Genomic DNA, 22,807 nt, shown 5'->3' on the forward strand with positions numbered 1-22,807 from the left:
TTAAATCCTGAGCTGCTGGAGTTCCAAGCTGTTCACTTCACAGTACTTGCCATGTGGTGCCCAGGTATGACCATCCCCTCCCGCCTAACAGAACCGAAAGGAAGGGTTCTTGGGGTGCGCATCACGTAAACCAGGGTCAGCATACAATGGCTGTTACTTAGGCTCTACAGTGGAAGGGAATCTGATAGACAAATTATTTTGCCATCTTATCTTCATCTGTGAAATGGAGATTAAAAGGACTTTTTGGGGTTGGTTAGTGTCAGCATACACAGAGCACAAAGAGACACAAATGAAAAAAAAAAAAAAAAAACAAACCCAAAAAACCCTGAAAGCAAAATTTCTAGACACCAGGCCATGACCATGGTTACGTATGAAGTTTTCTGAAGTTTCTCCTGCTACTGATATATTTCCACAGCTCCCACGTGGGCTTATCTAGGTGCTAAGGAACGTCAAGCTGAGATCTCACTAGGCCAGGACTACTCAGAGCTGGACCCCTAGTGGCCCACGGCACTTTACACAAAGGGCCAGTCTCAGGAGAAACCGCTGCAGCTTTAGAATTTACCACCCAGTAAGATGTCCCCATGTCTGTCCACCTGGACATGGGTTCTACACAAATGGCCCAAAGACCTTGACTTTCCTAGTATAAAAACACTTCCATAAATGCCTGCAGCTCACAATTCCCTATTGCTTCTCCTTGTCTGTGCCCTCGGTACACTCTACCTACCAGCACCTTCCATAGCCCAGTCTGCACACCTTACAGGTTCACGCAAACTATGACGATCCTTATGTTTGGAACTCTCATGATCCTTCTGGTACACAAGTTACAGATACTCGCCCAGCTTCAAGATCACATGTGGAGAGAGCACCGGTCGGTGGGAGGTGGGAAAGTCCTTTGTTCCTTGGGGACGAGGTGGTAGGTCTTACTATGTAAGCCAGACTGGCCTGAAACTCCTGACCCTCCTACCTCAGCATCCTAAGTGCTGGGACTGCAGGTTAGTAAGCTACACTGAGTGGTGTTACATCTTGAGTGTTTCCCTCGGCATGCAAAGGACCTTTCTCCTCCAACCGTGCTGGCCTCAGGGAGACTATCCTCAAGTGTCTCCTGCTATTGCTGTTTCCATGGCTCCCAGTGGGCTTACCGGTGCTAAGGAACTTCAAACTGCGCTCTCACTAGAAGAGGAAAGGAGAGCTGTCAGTTCTGACATGTTAGGTCTGGGCTGCAGCTGCAGAGGGTCAAGCTGACAAGAAGAAAGCAAGACAGAAGCAGGAGACACTTAAGCTGAATGCTACACACAGTGTACTTTAAAATGTTTTTATTGAATATTAATCCGTTACAAGTACTGTAGACATTAAGCCAAAGCACAATTACAGGTTAAATATAATCACAGAGATGTTTTAAATAGAACCCCACCATGTAGGCTGGCTAAGTTCCTTGATGCCCTCTTTTAGAAATAAGTAGAAGGCAAAGGCAAAAAAAAAAAAAAAAAAAAAAAAAAGGGTCGTCCATTCCAGGTGAACGCTATAAAGACCAGAGAATTTACATGCTGTGAGCTTCCTTTTGTGATCAAATTGCTAGGACTATCAGGTTTAAAAAAACTACATAGAAAACAAAAATCTAGGATATTCAGTCAAAATCTGAATTTCAGATAAGTTAATGAACATTTTAAAAATTGCACAGATATGTCAAATATGAAATATACTTGAGCTAGAAAACTGCCTGAAATTCAAATCTAACTGGGCATCTTGTACTTTGTCTGACAAGCCTACAGATGGANCTAGAAAACTGCCTGAAATTCAAATCTAACTGGGCATCTTGTACTTTGTCTGACAAGCCTACAGATGGACAACTGCAAGCAAAAAAAAAAAAAAAAGGTGGAGCTGGAACCCCTGCCACTGGTGGGTCACACAGAGACTGGAAACGAAAAGAACACCAACAACAAACCAAAGGGCCACTACACTGGTTATTTACACAGACTGAGACGGTACAGGAAGAAAATTACAACAATTACAACTCCAGATGCTGTTGTCAGAACAGTCTAGATTTCCTCAAAGCTGGCTTTGTAAGTTCTTGAGAGACCTTGTCAATCAAAGTACCTTTTAGTTTTGTAGGTTATTAAGGACAAATATTACTACCACAAAGATAAGATGAGCTTAAAACACTGGGAGGGAGCAGAAGCAGGCATCACACACATGACTAGTCTCAGTGCTCTGTGTAGTGAATACATCTACTATACCGCACGGTCACCTTCTCGCTCTATGCTACGAGCTTTAAAAACCTCAGTTCCTGCCTTCCTTTCACTGTGGCATTTTCTAGTTTTTCTTCCTACGCACTGGGGGAGAGGCTCACGGATAACTCATCACCAAATTGAGCTAACAAAGGGCATTCAGGGCCACTTGAGAAGGATAGCAGAAGAATTCTGAAAAATGAGAACAAACTCTGAAAGAAAGGTGGAGGGGAGAGGAGCTAGGAAGTGAACAGTGTGTGTGGGGTGTGTGTGTGTGTGTGACAACTACCTCTATAGGGTGAGTGTCTTTATGGGGTGAGTGTCACCTCAATTTTGCAGAATTCTGGAAGAAGTATAAAGTTGGCCACACAACCTGACCACACTGGATCTCACAGAAATAAAATCTTCAGCTTCCGACAAGTTTTAAGTTTCATCTGTCATAGTATATACTTTAAAATGATTTAAAAACAACTTCTACACCACTCAAACTGTACACAGTATCACATACTATGAACCCCACACAAGTTCGGCAATCCCACCAGTGTTACTCCAACCAGGTGACCTGGAGGCTGAAGAGCTTTGTGTGAGAGAAACTGGAACTGACTGGCTACATCAACTCCACTAAATGTGACAATATTACTTATAAAATATACCCCATAAAACACACTTACCAGGTATGAAATGAACATACACGCCCACTCACCGACACATTCCAAATATTAAGAAGTGGATTCATATTTCACTGCTAGATTAGAAAAGGTTAAAAAGTTTCTGCCATAGATAAGGCTTTTTCAAACAGGAAAACCATAGTTGTCTATTAACTGCAGAATGCTTCAGTTGGCTGAAACAGCTTCACGTTTTTAGGGCGGTATTTTTTAAGTGATCTTTTTCATGCGCTGGATGTAGTCAGCAGTTGTTTGAATATTACTGTCATAATCACCCTCATTTCTGTGTCACTGCCTTAACATCAGAGGCCAGTCTTCAACTTTCTGATCCATGAAAATTCTTACACCATTTCTGAATATTTGCTGAGTGATCCTATAGTCTGTAACTCTGTGCAAGATGATCTGCCCAACAGAAACACAGGACGAAGGCTGGCACACATGTGAGGTCTGGGTGCATGGGTGAAGGGACAGACAGCGAGATGTGCTTACAAATACACACACTGGTTTACAAGGCCATTTACAGGAATTCAGACGTCGACTGTTTAAAAGGGGAGAGGGAACAATGCCTAAGCACCCTTCATGCAACTGGGAATATATTGCAGTAGAAGAAAATTGGGACATTTACTGCATTCTAATGCTGTTTTCTGCACTAGACAAATGTTAATATCTGTTTGTAATAATATCTAGGATAATAAGATGTTAATGTATGCTTATTTGCTTGCCATATTCAAGTATTTCTCTATACATTCCAAATGCCCTTCACTATTCCAACAGCCAAGAGAAATGAGTGCAGTCAGAAGTGTGGAGCTCAGAGGAGCCTGCTGCCTTCCCGAGGCCATGTTAGTGCTGTTACTCTACTCAGGCTGCTCAGAGCTCTAACTGTGAGGGAGGGAAAGCAGAGTTAGAACCCAGACTGCACTGCCATTGTGTTTTTGCATAGAAACACTGGGCTCCATGCTGCCATCTGTTAGCAAACTGGCAGACTTCTGAGCAGAAAGTACATCAGGACTCAACCCCATTCCATTCTGATAAGAAAATAAGGGACCCCTGGAGTCCTATATAAGACTCGTGATGAAGAAAGGAAAAAGGTGAATGGGGCAAGCGCAGGAGCACTCTTCTAAGACTAGCTTTGCAATCTGGGCAGAAGCAAAGGTACAGGCAGGCGTGCCCAGAGTACTTATAGTTTATGCCTGAGTTAAGTATCCAAGCTGGCCAAAACAGGAAAGTGGCACTGTGGGGTCTCTGGGAAAGGCCTTGAAGAAGAGCTTGCAGCCACCTGCCTTCTCTCTGCAGCTCTGTTGGGAAGCAGGGTTAGTTCTACACCTGCCAGGAGTTCTACATAATGCACATACAAGAAGGTAAACAGCTGTCAGCTGAATGCCAGGCTTGTCTGTTCCAGAGGGCTTGTCTATGTTGCTGTGCAAGGCAATCCTAAGCAATCACCTTTTGCCAACTTGAATACACTCAGGATACCTTTGGTTTTCAAGTTCTGAAAATACCTATTAGCTCTACGGACCATTTATTTTTAATTTTTTTCTTTTTTTTCAGGACTGGTTCTTTTTAAACAGCTCGTTCATGTGCATTTTGTCATAGGTGGGTCACCATGAGACCACTAGCACTACAGCAGGCTTCCTTACACAGTGTCTCTACTCAGCTCAGAACATGAGCCACAGCCCTGGTGGTTTAGGGAACTCCTCAAGGTAAGGCCCAGGTTAATCCAGCTGTGTGATGGAGGGTCACCGTTCAGTTTATGTTTTACTATACCACAGTAGCTCGTTACTAAATTAAAATCACAGCCGTGTTTAGCATTTTAAACTAATTTCAGTTGGGCCAAATATTATAGCTACTAAAACTATACAGATGCCAATTTCTTCAACCCTTTGTTAACAGAAAGGAACAAAAGAGGGAAGGAGAAGAGCTCTCGAGCCAACATCCCATTCTGAAACTCTGTATGGTAATCTAGTTGCTATTAAACACGCAGCCAAAACCACAAGCACCCAGCTCAGGCCATTGAAACTTCAACAAAAGTGAAAACTGAGGCTAATTCTTGACTTCATTTTGAGGAACTCATTCAAGATATAACTAGAATATTCATTCACACTAGACTGGATGCCTAGTCCTAGCACTGGGCTCAAGCTAACAAAAGTTTAATAAATAGAGAAATGTGTATTTCAAGAACCAGAGAAACAAAGACAGTCACAGTTTTAATATGTTTGCATTAAAAAAAAAAGTTAAAAGAATTGTTTTCAGCCTTCCAATTGAAATGATTAAGTGTGTCACATAGTTTCCCTCTGTTTATGTGACTTCTGCTTCAGAGCTGAGCAGAACCTATACAGAGCAATGCATTCAATTCAGTACTCAGTTAAGGTCCACAGGGGACAGAAGAAATCGTGGCTTTGCTCAGTGGGGTGGCTCTGCTCGGTGGCGTGCACTTGGCGAATGCCATTAAAAGCAGCACTTTCACAAAGAAATGTTACTCTATCAGTGGCGTCTAAAAAAATAGGTCAAACTGCCTTTGGTTTCAACTTCTGTTTTCTTTGTCTAACTATATTAAGAACTTTGAAGAAATGGTTCAAAAACGGAGAGAAGGGATCTTTCTAAAGTATTTGATGAATACTACTCAAAATAAAGGCCAGATCAGGAGTAAACAAAACATCCTTGCAATTGTGCATATTTATCAGTAGGGCTTGAATCCTGGCTTTCTAATCTACAGGGAGAGGAGAGGAGAATGCTGGGACCCTGACTCTGGAGGTGCAGAGAGCGAAGCGTTTGCTGAGACATCCTGGGTCTGCCGGCTGCAGCCAGAGCCCTGGGCTCCTCCCTCCCGGCTCTCTAGCCATTCCACCAGAGAAGCAAAGTTCTAACCACCTCCATTAAACCTTTCCCTGATGCTCTTTTGACATCTGCAGCATGGTCCCAAGAGCCCTGCGGACAGCAGAGAGCAAACGGTCCACCTGGCTCTGGCTCTTTAGGTCAAAGAGATGTTTGTGCCCTTCCTTTTAAGATGGAAAGATGGGGCAGTTTATAAAAGGAAACTAGATATTGCTATTTTTCCTTTATGTTCACAAGAAGCAGAGATACAAAATCGAACAACAGGGACATGGGAACAGTGTCTTGCTCGGCTGCATTGCTAATGATTTTAGTCAGTGTGACTCTGTGCAAAATATCCCAGGAAGACTGGCTCATTTTCAAAGTAACAACAACGACAAGAAACATCAACAAATATGTTTGGCAAAATTAAAAAATGAGCCCACCCCATGTGTCTGTTATTCATGTGCCAAACATAACCAAGAAAATGTAGTGTATGAACCAAGAACGCGCGAGCCAGCACATTCTCTTTCCCATCTCTACATCTCGAGCAAAGCATCTTGCTTCAGAAATGGGTAACTGCAATGAAAATGGCCTGAGACATGTTCAAGACTGCCCGGCAGCCATTTCCTCAAAGGGATCAGGGCAGGTGAGTGTGCTTGGGACCCACTCTGCACTGTCACTCTAGCAATGCTTTATAAAAGACAGCTTATTTCTTGGCTGTTGGGATTTAGAGAATATTGATTTTTTTGTTGGAAGCAATCCACTGTACTCCAGTTGCAGGTTTGAATCACTCTGGCCTTTACCAGGGGTGATCACTAGGTCTTCTGCTCTGCTGCCGTTGCGGTCTGTGAAGGGGCTTCTGGCTTCATGATCTGGTAGGTGATGAGATATTCTGGATATGCCTGGAACGGTCAAGAAGGCAAACAACTCATTCCCCTTGAAGGTGCAGCACTTAAGCCTTACTTACAGCAGTCAGGCAAACCCCACCATCCATACAACTGTCTGCACAGTACTTCTACTTTTATTTTACCCTCTGAAGTGTTGAGGAATGGAAGCTAGCACCTTGCTCACATGAACTAACCACTCTATCTAGCAGCAGCACTGTAAAGCCTCAGCCTCACAGTTCTCTCAACACTGTAGGCTAGGTACCTCTGCTCATCCTTTACTGTAAAGCTATGCACCATTAACAGGAAAACTTCAGCATCTTTCCTCTTCACCTTATATAGTAGGTAGTCAAGAAGCCTATTAGGTCAAGTAATAATTCTGCTGTCGAGAGCTCAGATTAATCATAGGAAATGTTGTAGCCCCACACCCTAGTATCTAGAATGAGGACAGTCTAAGGTACCACAATCCACAGGGCAATGTAGGGATGACTCAACAGGATGTTTCTTTGTGACAGGGTCTCATGTAGACTAATTTGTTCTCAAATTTGCTCCATAGCTAGGGCTTGTTTTCCCGCCCTGCCTTCCGACAGCTGAAAGCAGCACACCTGGCTAGGGATGATCGTGGCAACCAGCAAGCACCTCTACTGGAGGGATAATGGTGCGGACTTAGGCTTGCATTTGCTGCCAGCTTTTGTCACTGTCTCTACAGTGACAGAAGCTAGTGAGACAGATTGGTTCCGGCATGGGAAGACTTCTTTAAAAGGAAACTGCTACCAGAGAAAGCTGATCTTAAAAGCAGGGAGTGTGCAATTCACATGAATTCTTCAACCCAAAAGAACGACAAAACTAAACCCAGCATTTCAGAGTGGCCATGGCTGAAGAAGAATATTTCTTAATTGGGCAAAGGGTTTGGAGCCCCAAAGAATTTATGCACTATTTGCATCAGACATAGAGATTACTAAAGGTATTAATAGTAATAATAATAATAATAATAATAATAATAATAATAACAACAACAACAATCATAATAGGGGTTTTTGAGATTTAAAATAAATAAAAATACAAGTAGTATGTTTATTGAATTTTTCTTTGTAAATCAGCACACATTTATGTCTTGGGTCTTCTTGGTTATAAGTGGGAACAGCAATACTGGCATTTGTTTTTGTTTGTTTGGTGAGAATTAAGTACAAAGGTCTTGGAATAGGATGGGTATAGTAAGAATAGAGTGTGTGTTGGGTACTATTAACATTATTATCATTATTATTCATTAGACTGGTGCCTCATAAGATGTCTCAGGACTTGAAAAACAAAACACATAAATATGCTTTTTAAAAAAGTCCTGTCTATAGACATGTAAGCAGCATTATCATGATAGCCTTTCACAGTCCAGTGCACTCTGCTCTGAATCTAAGCCACCAATGATTTCCATCAGTAACTGGTCAAACTGGAATGATCAGAGTCAATAATCTCTCTGGACTCTTGAATCTGAAGGCGCAATAACTGTTCTCTGTGGCTCTCTTTAAGTCACACTGCTTAGCTGAATGGCTTTAAGGCAGAACTTTAATTCTTGTTATCAAAACAAGCTGTGGCAGACACTTCTCCTTTATAGTGGAGAAAGGGAGATACTGCTTAGATGGTTTAATTGTTAGGGGAATTATGTATTCAGCAGTATAGGTTTAAGGCCTCACGATGTGTGATACACTATGGTGTGATGCAGAGCCCTTGCTACAGGGTGCAGACCATCTGTCTGGGGATCTACACCAGCCAAGAACAATGTAAGACTGTCCACAGTGGCACATGCTACACACTAAAGCTCCGAGGGTAAGCTGCTGCTGCCCTTTGCCCCAGTGAAACGGCCTCTCTCCGCACTTGGTGTAACTAACGCCTTGTTTCTGCTTACAAAGTTACTTCAGCAGGAGTCAGGGCCAGAAACCTGGATTTTTGGTAGCATGTAAAAGACTCCTGACACATGTCCATTTTAGTCAGATAGACTCTGAGATTCTTGCAGCATGAATTACTATAAGTTCCTCCGCTGAGGGCTCCAGGGCCATGATTAGGAGACAGGATTGCTGCTGCATACAGTTTACTAATCAATCACACAAAGCCTAGAAGACTTTAAATCGAGAAAATCATTTAGCTGCAGGATTAGAAAGGCTAGAATGAACCAAAAAGTCTTATTACCCACCAGGCCATTTTAAACCATACTACTTACAAGATCACAGAGGAGAGACATCTGTTCTAAATTCCTAAAAGTAACAACTCACTTTGGGCTACTCAGTTCGAGAACCCACATTTCTAATGCTAAAACTAAATCTAGTCTAAAGCTCCATTTTCTTGTCCGAGAGATAGCATGCTTTCTTGAATGAGATTCTGGATACTTGGAAAAACAACGTTTACAAACCATTCTATAGTATTTTCTTTTCCGCCTTCAGTAAACCAGCACTGTACAAATCATTTCAGTAAAGCAGACAAAACCTTGGCAGTGCTGGGGGTTCTTTCTCTGTATACACATTTCCATTACTATTGTTTGTCCTGCCAGTGCCATTTTGGATCCCCAAGAAGGTGACAGAATTAACTATACTGTAGCCCTCTGACTCTCAAGGATGTGGGACTCTGATCAGAATAATAAGGATTCCATTTATGTAACCAGCCCATGTCGAGCAGGTCTATTCAGAGGCATGCTGTGCCTGCAACAACTGTGGATAGTCTTCAGTATGGCTCCCACTCTTGTATGTGCTTAGTGACTTGTTCGTGCTGAGTGATGATCAACATACCTGTTCCCCTCTGTAGATGACATATTCAGCATAGGCTAGCCCATTGACACTTGGTCTACCGATAACCGAGTGATGGCCTGGGGGTGCATGGGCCATTTTCATGGTGCTGAATTGCAGGAAGGACTTTCCAAGGGTCACTCTACAGAAAAGCATTTGTCTAAAGGGAGAACAAAAACAAATGAAAACGCTTTAAATCTTATTCTTAAGAATTGTTATTTATTTATATACACCACAAATGCTGACCCTATCCAGGTCCCCCCTCCCAGAATTCCTCCCAACACTTTAAATCTTAAAATTTTACTGTTAGGTTTATTAGCTTTTTATAGAAAATTTCATAGAATGCAAATTAATTGAAATGCTACTTTCAAGTCTGTGTGTAGTAATGGAATTAAATGTGATATACTGGTTTACTATTTAGCAATTCAATATCAAGTTAGATCAACAGTTTAAGGCAGTTTTGGAGTAGCCTGGGACTGTGCCAAGTGCAAACAGACCCTGCTGAGAGCCGAGCTTTTACACGGATGCACAAGCATAAAGCAACAGAGCCTGAGATTGACACTGTGAGCTGTGTGTGTGTGTGTGTGTGCGCGCGAGTGTGGCATGCTCAGAGGGAAGAGGGCAGTCTCACATGTTGGCTGTGCCTTCTACCTTGTTAAGAGACAGAGCTTCTTTGATGATCCTGCCTGTGTATAACCAGACTGGTCGGCCCGAGAGCTTTGCAGGGACTCTGGGCAAGTTCAAGGCTCACAAACCACTCACGCTATGCACCTGGCGTTTATATAGATTATGGGGACTCAAACTTAGGCCATCATGCTTGTGTGGCAAAAGTTTTTACCCTAAGCCATCTCTCCAGATAAGACTAGGCTTGACTCATCATGGGTAAATAGTAAAAACTGGGATGGCAGAGTAATACGAAAAGTGAACCAGGAACAAAAATATGTAGCTTAAATATATGACTGAAAATCTAATACCTAACTGAAATTGCAGCAGATGTTAAATGTTGTACAGGATAAGAAAAAACTGGCAGGGTGGTAATTATAAACTATAGCCACCAGTTTAAAACTAGTTGGTACCTGTTTTTTCTTTTATTTTTCTGGTTTTGGTTTTTCAAGAGGTTTTTCTGTGTAACCCTGGCTGTTCTGGAATTCACTCTGTAGATCAACCTGGCCTCAGACTCACAGAGATCCCCCTGCCTCTGCCTTCTGAGTGCTGGGATTAAAGGTGTGTGCCACCATGCGCAGCTGGCACCTGGTTTTCTAAATATAATTTTCCTGACTAAAGCCATGCATTCATTTCCACAGTTGCTTCTGCACTCTAAAGGCAGAAGTCTCTGACAAGGATACATGGCTGCAAAGCCCAAGGTAATTATTATCCATTCCTTTAAAAAAGTCAACCCTAAAACACTACACATTTTAGCTATTTAGTACAATTAGTCACACTGTTAAATACAATGAGTCACATTGTTAAATATAAACAGTTTGTAGTAATGGAGTATGAGCATTGTGTTGTTACTGAGTCCTGCCTAGCTGGCTTTTTGAGCTGGATGTCACTGGTGACCCTCTGGGATACAGGCTTGCTATCTAGTGTATTTTCTTGTAGGTCTTGTAGGAAAAAAATAGGTCTCACTCTACATTATGAATAGCCTTTATTTATTTTAAAGCTTTATTTTTATTTTCTATTGTATGACTGTTCTGCCTACATGTATGTATGCGCTTGGTACCCAGAAGGGCCAGGAGGGACAGTGGCATTCCCTGACACGTGTACCTGGAGTTACAGATGGACGTTTGCCACCATGAGAATGCGGGAACTGACCCCAGACTGACTGCAAGAGCAACCGGGAACTGACCCCAGACTGACTGCAAGAGCAACAGTGCTCTTACCTGCAGAGCCACCTCTGCAGCCCCCAAAGGAGGCTTCCTCAGGTCCACCTTTACAGTCATGGCAGCAGTCTGCTGTCAGGAAGTAGATTTTGTCACTGTCCATCTGTTATACAATACAATACTTGACCTGACAGGCCTTGGTCTCCTGTTTTCTGATTTCAGGAGCAAACCTGGTCTGCAGGACTTACTAAGTCAGCACAAGAAGAAGCGAACGAGCAGGTGCGGATGCTGCCTTGCTTCCTGCTTATGGTATTTTGTAGATGCAACAACTAAGAAACACAGGGATGAGCGCCTGGGGAGCAAATGTTGGCCCACACGAGGAGGAGCCACAGATGTCTACTCCTTTCCTCCACAGGAGCATCCGCGGCTCTGACACAGCCGTTTCTAGAGCGTCTCTGAAGGCATCTCATGCACTGATAATGCAGCCATGGCCAGCGTGCTCCCCGGGCTCACCACTGCGTGCGCTCTGCCTCCTTCCTGCTTCCCAGGGACAACCCTTGCCAATGGCGTGCCAGCTGCAGGTGTTTGCTCAGGCTCCATTTCTAGGAGACCCTGGCTAGGACATAAACTTGTGTCTAATTTTACTGAGCGCCCATTAATCCTCAGCTAAGTTCACTTTGTTGTTCATTTTAGGTTTACTTTGTCTCCATGGAAGGCATGCTGGGACACCGCTATCCTTGGGAATTTCTGTTTCTAACCACAGCGCTCTAAGTGGAGAGCAGTTTCCTTCTGACCGTATGGCATCCATCTTAGAACTGGGATGACCAGATAAAGAATAATGCAACTGCAGATCAATTTAAAGGCATTTGTTATAAGGAATTTTAAGATTACATTTTAAGTTATTAGCTGAATCATAAGATACCTTATTCACATAACTTATGAAAACATACAATTGAGTGGCTTAAACAGCAATGTACGGCACTGAAACTTTTCAAATACTCATGGCCGGTAAGGGCTGGCTGCTCCCCTCAGGGGAGGTGATAATACACTATTGCTGCTTTGGTAAATGAACATGGTACAAACTGCCATGGAGCTATTTCCGTGTATACCTGTCTACAGCACTGCTCTCCATCTTAGAGAAGCTTTTTGTAGGAGGCAGCAGTCAAGGCAGTATAGAACTGGTCAGAGTCCTGAGAGCAAGCAACTGTGTGTGCTCAGCTCTGAATGGGACACTGCCATCAACCTTCTCCAAGGCTCAAGGAGCATTGTGGAGGATGGGGTGGAAAGAAGAGAAGAGCAAGCAGATAGGGTGGAGCTGTGACATGTGGCCTTAGGGTAGCATGGCCACCAGAGTCATGAAGTCACAGCAGCTATGGTCACCCACACTGGATCAAGCCCATCCGTACTTCAGCATAAGGCTGCACCCCTAAGCGGAGGAGCTCCTGGTGAGTGAGGGCTGTCGGGAGAGGAAGTTTATTTTTCTTTGGGGGTACAGGTATGGAAAGTCACCCACCTGCAGTTGGAACCCCACACTCATGCACATTCCAGCAGCTCAAATGAGAGACTCTCCAAAACTCACAAGGACATGAAGGGAGAGGGGAAAGCATTGGCGGGATTAGGGGTAAGTATAGGGGGCTCAGGGTTGGATACAGTGTGCACGTGTATGACTGCAAACAACTGCACTACATTCCGATCTTCTTGCTCACCAGTGAGAAGAGAAACACTACCTTCTCCAGCTTCGAGATTACAAAGTCCTACTTTAAAAAGCTGATATTCATCTGTTTGCTACCAATTCCCAAGCTGATATTCTGAAGCTGGGCTTTCCAAGGGAAATTATTATGGCCCTTAAATCAAATACACCACTAGCCGCATCGGCAATGAGACTTGAATCTAGTCTCCTACCTTGACCCTGTATGTTCAGATATGGCAGTGGCTAGAAGGGCTCTGTCTACTGTGAGCACTAAGAGGTCTCTGCACCTGACGGAGGACTGAAATGCAGTTCCACTGCCACCTACAGAGCACACAGGTATCTGGTCTGGACCACTGCACCCAGCGCCACAGTCAAAGGTTAGTTGAGGGTGACAACCATTGCAGTCAAGGCAGGACGCTCACCTGTGACATATATAACATGATCTGTCTTTGTGTGTGGGACAGCCTGTTCCTCCTCCAATTCCATAAACATACTGATTGCTTTTTGAGGAGTTTTCAGCAAAGTAAATTCCAGCTCCAAACATCCCTCCAATGTATGCATGTCGCTCATCAAACCCTTTATGAATAATTGCATTAATGAAAGGAGAACCTAAAAATATAAAGGTGGAAACATTAGTTTTTCAACACTTAGCCACTTACTATTTTCACTGAAATCTAGTAATGTTCACAAAGAAAAACAAAAACCAGAAAACTGCAGGTGGCTCAACTTGGAACTGGAGTTTAGCAGCAAATTCAGACAGTCACTGGCATGGCACAGGTTTTGGGAAGCCTGTGCTAACATGCATAGCATTAGGAAACTAGGCATTATTTCAACCAAAAAAGTGCAAACAAGTCATTCCAACATAAGGTCATCAACGGATCCCCCGTCTTTCCCCACTGCTGACAGCCCGATGCAGGCAGCGCTCACCGTGGAACAGCATGCGCTCATTGTGATGGTTGTGGTTCTCCTCAGACACCTCCTTTTGTCTGTGGCAGAATCTCTCCCTCAGCTTCTTATTCACAACTTTCTGAATCTTCATAAAGGACAAAAAATACTGTTTTTAATTAAATGTACATTTTGATTTGAAAGGACATGTAGTTTTTCCTTTGGTGGTATCAATTTTGGGTTTTTTGACTGACACAGTATCTAAGTCACACTATCAGTGGAATTCAGTTAATATGCTAGTGACTCAGTTATGTGGTGTCTCCTTGCTGCTTTCTGTGTGCCCATGAATGTGAAGCCAGAACCAACACTGAGAGTCTTGCTCTGTTACTCTGCACCTTATGTGAGACAGGTCCCTCCAGGAGCCTAGGCTTACCACTGGCTAGACTGACCAGTGGGGCTTTAGGATCTCCCACCTCCATCTCCCAGCATTGAGACAATGGTGCACACCACTGTGTCTAGGCTTTACCTGAGGGGGGGGGGGGCTCCAACTCAGCTCCCTAGAGTTTGTGTAGCATACATTTTATCACTAAGCCAAACCAACCAACCAACCAACCAACCAACCAACCAACCAACCGCTCATGGGTTCTTTTGATATACCAGTATAATTCCTGTAAGTCAATTAAGAAAGGACTAAACCAATTTTTAGCAGATGTAATTAACCTTCAAGATAACCTCTGAAAAAGCAGATAATAGCAACATAGGTTTTTTTTTTCCTGTGATTTAAGAGATAAATGCATTCTGATCTCATCAATAACAAGTAGATTGACAATCCAGGTCTTTAAAAATGCAGTTTTCAAGTGATTTAAAATGAAGTTACTGCTGTTGAGGGTCCAAATCTGAGGAGGTAACAGGTGGGGCTGCTGTGGTGCTGACCCCAGCGGCCTTTATGAAACCCTTGGGGCTTTGCTGTTCTCACTGTGCTGTAGTTTCTAGCCCAGGATGGTCTTGATGTTAGAGGTTGTAGTGAAGAGAACAGCATTTGATTTTAGGACAATGAATAAGTGTCTTTCACAATCTGAATTTTTCTTCCCAAATTCCTAGAGTTGGTTTAAATGTGTTAGCTTTGCAGTCCGATTCCCCCAGAACAACCAGCAGGCTTACTCGAATGACGTTGTATCTGTTGAAGATGCCGCCAGCGTTCCCGCCGTCTCTGTGCTCTCGAATAGTGCTCTGCATCTGTAGGGCAAAGGGAAACAATTAACTCCATCAGAGCCAGAAGAGAGCATTCCTTCTGCTGTCTCTAGATAATAGTTCTTCCATCTGTTTCCCTGGTGAGTCTGAATCTCAATCAGGAGTTCACTACAAATTTATTTTAACAAATTTAATGAGCATTTGTAGTGAGAAAATAGTCATAAATACTAATGAAAGCATTTTCTGATACAAATTTTGAAAGATTTGTTTTTTGTAGACACAACAGGGAAACTGAAAAATAATAGCACTTTAAAAATGTATAATTACTTTGTTATTAAGAATGAAAAGAAATTGAATAAGTCAAACTAAAATGATATTCAATTGATACCACATTAGATAAATGCTAAAAATAAATATTTTAAAAATATTTTTTGTTTCATTTTATCTCAGTAGTCTTTGGAATCTTGATACAGCAACTCAGGCAAGGGAAGCTGAGTAAACTTCACAATGAACAGAATAACCTTCTGAGCACTGCAAACTCTCCCACTCTCAAACTTTAATAATTATTATGGAAAAACCTTTAGTGTCTTGGGCTATGGGCAGAACATCTGCTAAGCATGTGTGAGACCCTAGGTTTCTAGGCAGCATCACAAAAATGCCCCAAGTTTCTGACACCTGAGCTCTCTACCCATGGCTCCATCTGCAAGGTTGTGTAGCCTGTATCTTACACGACCAGAACTTACTATGGAGACAACCAGACCATGAGGCCCTAGAAGTCATAACGTCTTTCTGATAACCTAACGCAAACTGAAACCATCCTGGGCTCCCTAAGGTGACTTCCTAGCACTGAATGGAGATGACATGGACACTAGTTAAAAAAAATAAACCAAACAAACAAAAGAAAATCCTTAACTACAGGCAAACCCATGTCTGCTTGGTGTTTGTATAATAATAGAATGAGAGCTTAATCACAATAATGGAGTTAGACATTGCATTAGGGGAAGAAATATAAGCCATCAGCAGAAGGGGAATTTCTTCCTTTTTAAAAAAAAGATTTATGTGAGTACACGGTTGCTGTCTTCAGACACACACCAGAAGAGGGCATCAGATTCCCATTACAGATGGTGTGAGCTACCATGAGGTTGCTGGGAATTGAACTCAGGACCTCTGGAAGAGCAGACCGCTGAGCCATCTCTCCCGCCTGCTCTCACAGGAAGAATTTCTATGTCATCTTTCTACAAGGAGGTTCAAAGTAGTCTTATTATATAATGCTTAGAGTAATTCTGATTATGGAAATTAACTGAGATCAGGCACATTGCTAAAAAACAATAATTATATAAACAAACAACCCCCAAAAAACAAACAAACAAACAAACAACAACAACAAAAACCCTAGAAAGTGTTTTCTGTCTATGAAGCAAGATTCTTGCCCCTATCAATCTTAGGTGCATTTTACTGTATGAAAATGCTTTAAAAAGGTTCTTACTTATATGACTTAAAACTGACAAAATCTATAGAACAAAAAGATGGAGCTATTCGCACATAGGCTTGTGACGTGGATGCAATGTGCATGGTTTTAGTCTACAGTCACATTTAAAGGCTGGCTGCTGCCTCGTGTCACAGGCCACGTGACCCTGTGACAAAGTAAGGTGAGTTCTTTCCCTGGAAAAACCAGTCTTAAGAGAACGAGGGTAAAGGAAACCGTGCTGATGTCTGTTACCTCCTCTTCTACTGATTGATATTCTTTATCTTCTGGAGCAAGATCCAGCAAAATAGTTCCCTGATTCACACAGTGAAAAGTCAAATACGGATTGGTGCCTGCAGAAGAGAAAAACAAAAATACAAAGTACATGTCCGTATCACTTGGGTTCCACACATTTATGGGAAACTTGGCTATAAATAACTGACAGCTTAGAGCAATCTACACTATTTTCAATCTCCACCTCAATATACAGTCTGTAAGCAGATATTCCAAAGGCACAAGAAGAAAGAAAGTGGTAAGGGACTTCTCCCCTCCCATGAACCCTTTCTACACAGCAGGGCTCAGTACCTACTGACCTGAACTCCACCATGAACATAGCTGATGTCTACACAGAAGAGAAACAATGCTGAACTACAATGGGATGAGTTCTACAATACAAGAACTACCCTCTAAACCTTTCAGGAATGGCTTGAAATGGCCACCGACATAACTTATCTCTGTTCATTTATAAGGTTGACTAAAATAAATGTTTTAAAAAAAAAGTCAAATTCAAACCCTCTCCATTTTGGCTGCCTGTACTTTTATCAGCTCCATAGATACATGGTACTTCTCTTTGCTTCTCTCCTCTATGGAAAGTGTGTCTAACAAAGAGATTTGCAGAAAACACAGAAGTAAAAGAGGAGGCCCGTGGCAGCGAAGGACGATGGGAATGTGGTCCTGAGAGCAGCAGAAGAGCCCAAGGGAAGGCCAGATAGGCCAGGCTGTGAAAAACCATGGAGTAAGTGTCTGATTTTATCCCGAACACACCAGGGACTGAGGGGTTAAAGGCATGAGGAGAGGTTGACAGGCTTGCGCTGGAGCCCCTTGGTGGCTGTGGAGAAGGCAGTGAGGGAGGTGAAGGTACAGGCTGGGAAGGGGCTGCACAGTGACTGAGGCCCAGGAGAGGGAGGGACTGGTGGCTTGAGTTAGGTAAAAGCAGGGGTAAGGATGAAGTACAAAGGCGTGAGAAGTGGGGGGAGAGGGAAGAGCTCAGGCTTGTCTGGCTAGACCTGAGGAAGGCAGGGAATGCTGTGCCAGTTACCTGCATGTGCTCTGGGGACAGACTACCCAAGCCCAAAAACCAGCCTGATATTTCTTTACTAAGTTCTGAAAATAAGTTCCCCCAAGTAGCTTACCTTGTTGTCCACCTAAAAGTCTTTCAACACCCTTGATCAACTTGTGGCGGTGTCCATATGCATTGATGCCTATTTCTTTCAATTCTTCATGACCCATATCAGCCAACACATCTAGCGTAATCTGAAAGTTACATAAAAAATGACATTACAGGTTTCCTTTTATAAACCGTGCATGACCTTCAAGCTGCCTAAGAAGGCCCGCAATCTCCTAGCTCAGGAGAAAGCCTCCCTCATTTGCTTGAAGCAGATATGGAGATTGAGGCAGGAGACCTACTGTGATGGGAAGACGGGTGATCACCGCCATGTCTTTCTGACTGCAATTCTGCCATCTTTTGTTTGTCTCCAGACAGACAGATCAGCAGTCTGAAATTCTGTATCTTGTGGGTAGGAGAAATGAACAGCAGAGGGGACGGGAACATTTGAGTTTGTCATAGTGTGGCAAAAGCAAGTCAGCTTTAGATGAGAAAGTTCCCAGTGCCAGGAAACCAGCAAGCCAGGAGTCAGAGGCCTTAGGAGGTAGGCTGATTTAAAGTGTGGTCATTCTATAAGAGACATCAGAAATCCCAATTTAGAGAACAGGAGAGAGATGGTGTTTAAGTTCATAAACTGTCAGGTTAGCAATGCTTGCTGACTAACAGGCATTCAATGTCTGTACACAACAGCAGCCTTTGAGTCTCGGTGACCTGACAGTCTCAGCTAGCTGACTTTCTCAGGCCTTTGTGGACCACGGTAATTGTGACTCTGCTTCCACCCAGTGGCAAAGCTCTGAATCACTTTCTGCCACATGTCCAGAGGATAAACACATTGCCCTGTCTCTTTCTTTCTTTGGAGAACTGAAATATCCTTTTATAGACATTCTTTTTTCTAACTCATTTAAGGTTTATATCACTTCCTTAATCCTTACACTAACATAACAAATTAGACCCAAGGTTTGATTTTTACTGTGAAAATGAAGTCCTTTACAGTGAGTGGGATCATCTGTGTTTATTCTCTGAAGTAATTTAGCACATTAAGTGGCCATTGAAGAAATAATTGTTTCATAGTACAAAATCTGCCATTCACTTCTAATCACGCAAAGGAAGTTTTCAACAGAGCTTTCAGAAGACAGCAACATGGAAATAAGCACCTTTGAAACAGAACAGTTTACACAACAGGAGTCTGTACATCCTAAGGCAGATCTGATTCTAATGTAATTTGTGAGCCATGCAACTGGTACCATGTTCTTCTAGAGATTTTATCTTTCAGTTTAGATATGGTTGACAATAAAAACACGGCCTGATATATATGAGGTAACTTTAGGTTACAGACATCAACATCTTCTTAACTGCTATTCAATAGTGCATAGCTGAAGGGTGTCAAAGTCAGGCTAGAAGACAACACCCCAAGGGATATTTCTAATCATGCTCTAGAGAGGAAATGAAGTGTAACACACAGACTTCCAATCACAAAATGAATATAAAAACCCTTGCCCAAGCCCCCTGCACCAGAGAGGAACCTGGAGTTACTCCACTCCCGTTTACAGAGCGGGGCGGAGGAGCCAGGCTCCTCCCTGTACGGAAAGCCGCCCCTTACACAGCTGCTGAAGATCCTGTCTCCAGCATTGGTGCTCTGACTTCAACTCCCTTCTCCTTGGGTATGAGCTACACTTATACACTGACTAGTTATTAATATGATTTTTAATATGATACAGTGGAAATGACAGGACAGTACTTTCCCCTCTATATTTAATTATGTTATTTATCACTTTTAAGCCTCCAGTGACTTATCTGGTGGGAACAGTTAGAGAATATGTTTGGTATTTGGAAGAAACCACAAGTTTGCTCCTCAAGTTCCTGTCTTGGGGTGAAGGGGGTTATGCATATCTAGCATACATTGATATAAAATCCTTATACTAAAGTCTACTCATTCATAAGATAAAATGGCCCTGCATATAAAGTAAATGCTATGTCTATAGGGTTGCTGCCTGCTCTGAAGATTCGCTTGTTTACCTGGGATGTGATGAGAAAATTAACGATTATAAATGAAAAGGCCTTTTTTTCCCTTGAGTGTGGTGAGTTGTAATCATATTTACAATGAATTCAATGAGTAAGACCTTTTATAGAATGTATATGGTCAGTTTCTGTGAAAATCCAACTCAACTGCTACGGCAGTTGAGTTCCAGAAATTATAATGTAAATTAAATTTTCCTTTCCCATAAACAAAACATTTTAGGTAGGAAGCTATAGTCTAAGTGTGAGAAGATGTTACACAATGCTATAGTTAACTAGAAGGAATTTTGATGATTATTTCTAAAGTGTCTATGGAATAAGACAGCGCAGAGACTTCTGAGAAGGAACTGTGAAGGTGGAGCTGAGAGTGTGATGTACTTAAGAACTTCTAGGACACAAACTAAAAGAACTACCTCGCACCTCACGAGAGGGAGAGGGGTATTCCCAGGCAGGACGAGAACAGCGGAATACACTATACAAGGTGTCTCAGCAAACACAGTCACAGCAGGGATAAGGGGACACAATGATGGGTCACATGCTTGCTGATATACGTTACCAGACTGCTACACAATATTTATGACAGAAAAGAAAATTCTAAAGGTTTGCCGTGGAAGAATTAAGTAGACTTAATATTTTATACCTGAAGACTAGACAGAACATCTGCACTTGAAATAATAAACACAAACTTAATTGTCTGCCCAATGGCCCAAAAGACAGTTTCGATACATAGAAAGGCACACCACTATCTAGAGGAGAGGGCCTACAGAAGGTAATATGTATTAAGTGAAACAATTAACATCTTGACTATGAAAAAGATATAGAAATGATTTTGGACAAAAGAAAATCAATGGGACATCGATTTACTCAGAAGAAAACTGCAGTAAAAAGAACAATAAAACTGATAAAAAGGATAAGCTGACTGAAGACTGAATCATTAAACTACTAAGTCAATAACATGAGAAACACGCACAGGAGGTCAGCTCCTGACCAAGAGAGCATGCGGCAGGCGGTAAGAACAAGCGGATGAAAGCTCAGAAATAACGGTTCTCAACAAGAGGTCGGTGGGTTCCTTGTTGGAACTGGAGGTTTTTGGCTTATTAGACCAAGGTGTGTGTGAAGTTTCACAATTCCTGCGGACATGAGTCAGAATGAAGAGGCACCTGTGTTCAAACAGCGACAAAGCCCCAGTTTACAGGATTCTTACAGCACATCTCTAGTCCAGAATATGATTGGACGACAGGGAGAGGAAGTTCTGATAGTCACCCAGGAGGGCCCAAGTTTAAAGGAAGTGTCCCAGTAAGAGGCACGTGAGAAGGCAGACATGGGACAAGGCATTGTGCCAACAGCAGCAGAGACTGGAGTAAGGTGGCCTATGCGTGACCTAAGTTGAGGAGGCTGGAAGGGCAGGGAGCAGATTCTTCTAGAACTGCTACAGGGAGTGCACCCTGACGATCTGATTTCAGTCTTCTGAGAGAAAAACATTTCTGTTAGGCTAGCAAGTCTATGGTCATCTGCTATGTAGCTCACCAAACTCAGTACATATACTGACTAAATAACAGACTTGTGCAAAACAAGGTAAAAACAAACCTGAAACAAACAGATTGAACACGGGGTAGATTGTGGAACATAAGTCACCAAATAAAGATGTAAAGAGGGCCCTAAAGCTGACTAGACTTTAAAAAGACATCAACAGCCATATTCTACTGCACAAGCTATCCTCCCTGCCAGAAAGGCTGACATGGGCATAAGGAGGTACCTCCACCTGGGAAATGGGGCACTGGGTCTGAGTGACTCCCCATCCTAAAGTTCCATGTCCACCAGTAATATTAAATTCAGTTTCATCTTCAGTGTTTACCATGGAGCATGGGAGTAAGAACTCATGACCCTCGACAACAGTCTGGCAAACAGAAGAGCTCTCTCTAGTAACACAAGAAGATGAGCTCATAAATGCCAGTTTCTTTTGGAAACAACAACAACAAAAACCAGAAAAACTGAGAATATTCTTGACATAGTTTCTTGATCTAAGCTCACCAAGTGCTCTCCCAGCAAGCTGTACCCTTCCTTCTCACATCTAACCTGACACAGACTGCACTGAACAAAACTGGTCACAGAGGAAGGGTGGCTCTCTGAACTGTCAGTGTTGGAGATGAGCGCAAAGTGCTGGGCTCCCTGGCTTCTCTACACATATTTCAGGCAGCTAACAAGCAAGGTAAAAACATACACATGAGGCAGACTGCAGAACACTATAAGTCACAAAATAAAGAGAATACATAATACAGAAAATAAACAGCTGCGAAGTTTATGAAGTCAATAACGCAGTAGCTGAAAGAGCACGTGAGCGCTTACCTGCTCTGTTTCAAAAATGTCCCTCAGGTGCTCAAGGCCAAGGCTCTTAAGGAACTGGCTGATGTTCATGTCAAGACCTGCAACTAAAACAAACAGTAAAATCTCTTAGAATTTCCTAATTCTATGCAAGGTCAGCATTTATGTATAACCCTATTTTTTGACACTTGCCTGTACAGATGATTTCACATGACAAAAACCAATACCAAATATGTCAATTTAAATCAGGCACTTCCAAGTTATGCTGAATTTTCTCTTTGGCATAGCAACAGTACTTACATTAATTCTAATACACATAGAACTAAAATATAGATGTATATATTAACTATACAGGGAATATAATTTCTACCACCTTATTTTTTATGTCTAAGACATCTATTTTTAGTTTTGTGTGTTTTTATGCTTGAGTATCTGCATGCTAAGTGTTTCCCTGGGAGCCAGCTGAGTACATTGGGTTCCCTGAAGCTGGGGTGAAGAGGGTTGTGAGCTAACCAGTATGGGTGGTGGAAACTAAACCAGGTCCTCTACAAGAGCAGTACCTAGGCTCCAGACCATAATTGATAGAATTAGTACTTTTAATGTATTAAAAGAAAAGAAAAAAAAAAAAAAAGGTACCAGTTACTATTTTGATTTATTCTTTTTTTTTTTTTTTTT

General features: G+C 42.4%; 1 protein-coding gene across 1 annotated transcript in view; it reads right to left on the bottom strand.

Moving 5' to 3' along the window:
* Positions 1 to 5,930: 5,930 nt before the first annotated feature.
* The window catches only part of Tnks (tankyrase), a 137,175-nt gene continuing 120,298 nt past the window's right edge, over positions 5,931 to 22,807 (bottom strand). The window contains exons 20-27 of the mRNA XM_021169245.2: positions 22,157 to 22,239; positions 17,823 to 17,943; positions 16,666 to 16,763; positions 14,916 to 14,990; positions 13,797 to 13,902; positions 13,292 to 13,478; positions 9,360 to 9,516; positions 5,931 to 6,603 (exon numbers count right to left, since the gene is read on the bottom strand). Of these exons, the coding sequence (XP_021024904.1) occupies positions 6,517 to 6,603; positions 9,360 to 9,516; positions 13,292 to 13,478; positions 13,797 to 13,902; positions 14,916 to 14,990; positions 16,666 to 16,763; positions 17,823 to 17,943; positions 22,157 to 22,239 (914 nt within the window). The 3' untranslated portion in view covers positions 5,931 to 6,516. The remainder of the gene's footprint in view (positions 6,604 to 9,359; positions 9,517 to 13,291; positions 13,479 to 13,796; positions 13,903 to 14,915; positions 14,991 to 16,665; positions 16,764 to 17,822; positions 17,944 to 22,156; positions 22,240 to 22,807) is intronic.

This window comes from Mus caroli, chromosome 8, assembly GCF_900094665.2.
Source record: "Mus caroli chromosome 8, CAROLI_EIJ_v1.1, whole genome shotgun sequence".
Classification (NCBI taxonomy): domain Eukaryota; kingdom Metazoa; phylum Chordata; class Mammalia; order Rodentia; family Muridae; genus Mus; species Mus caroli.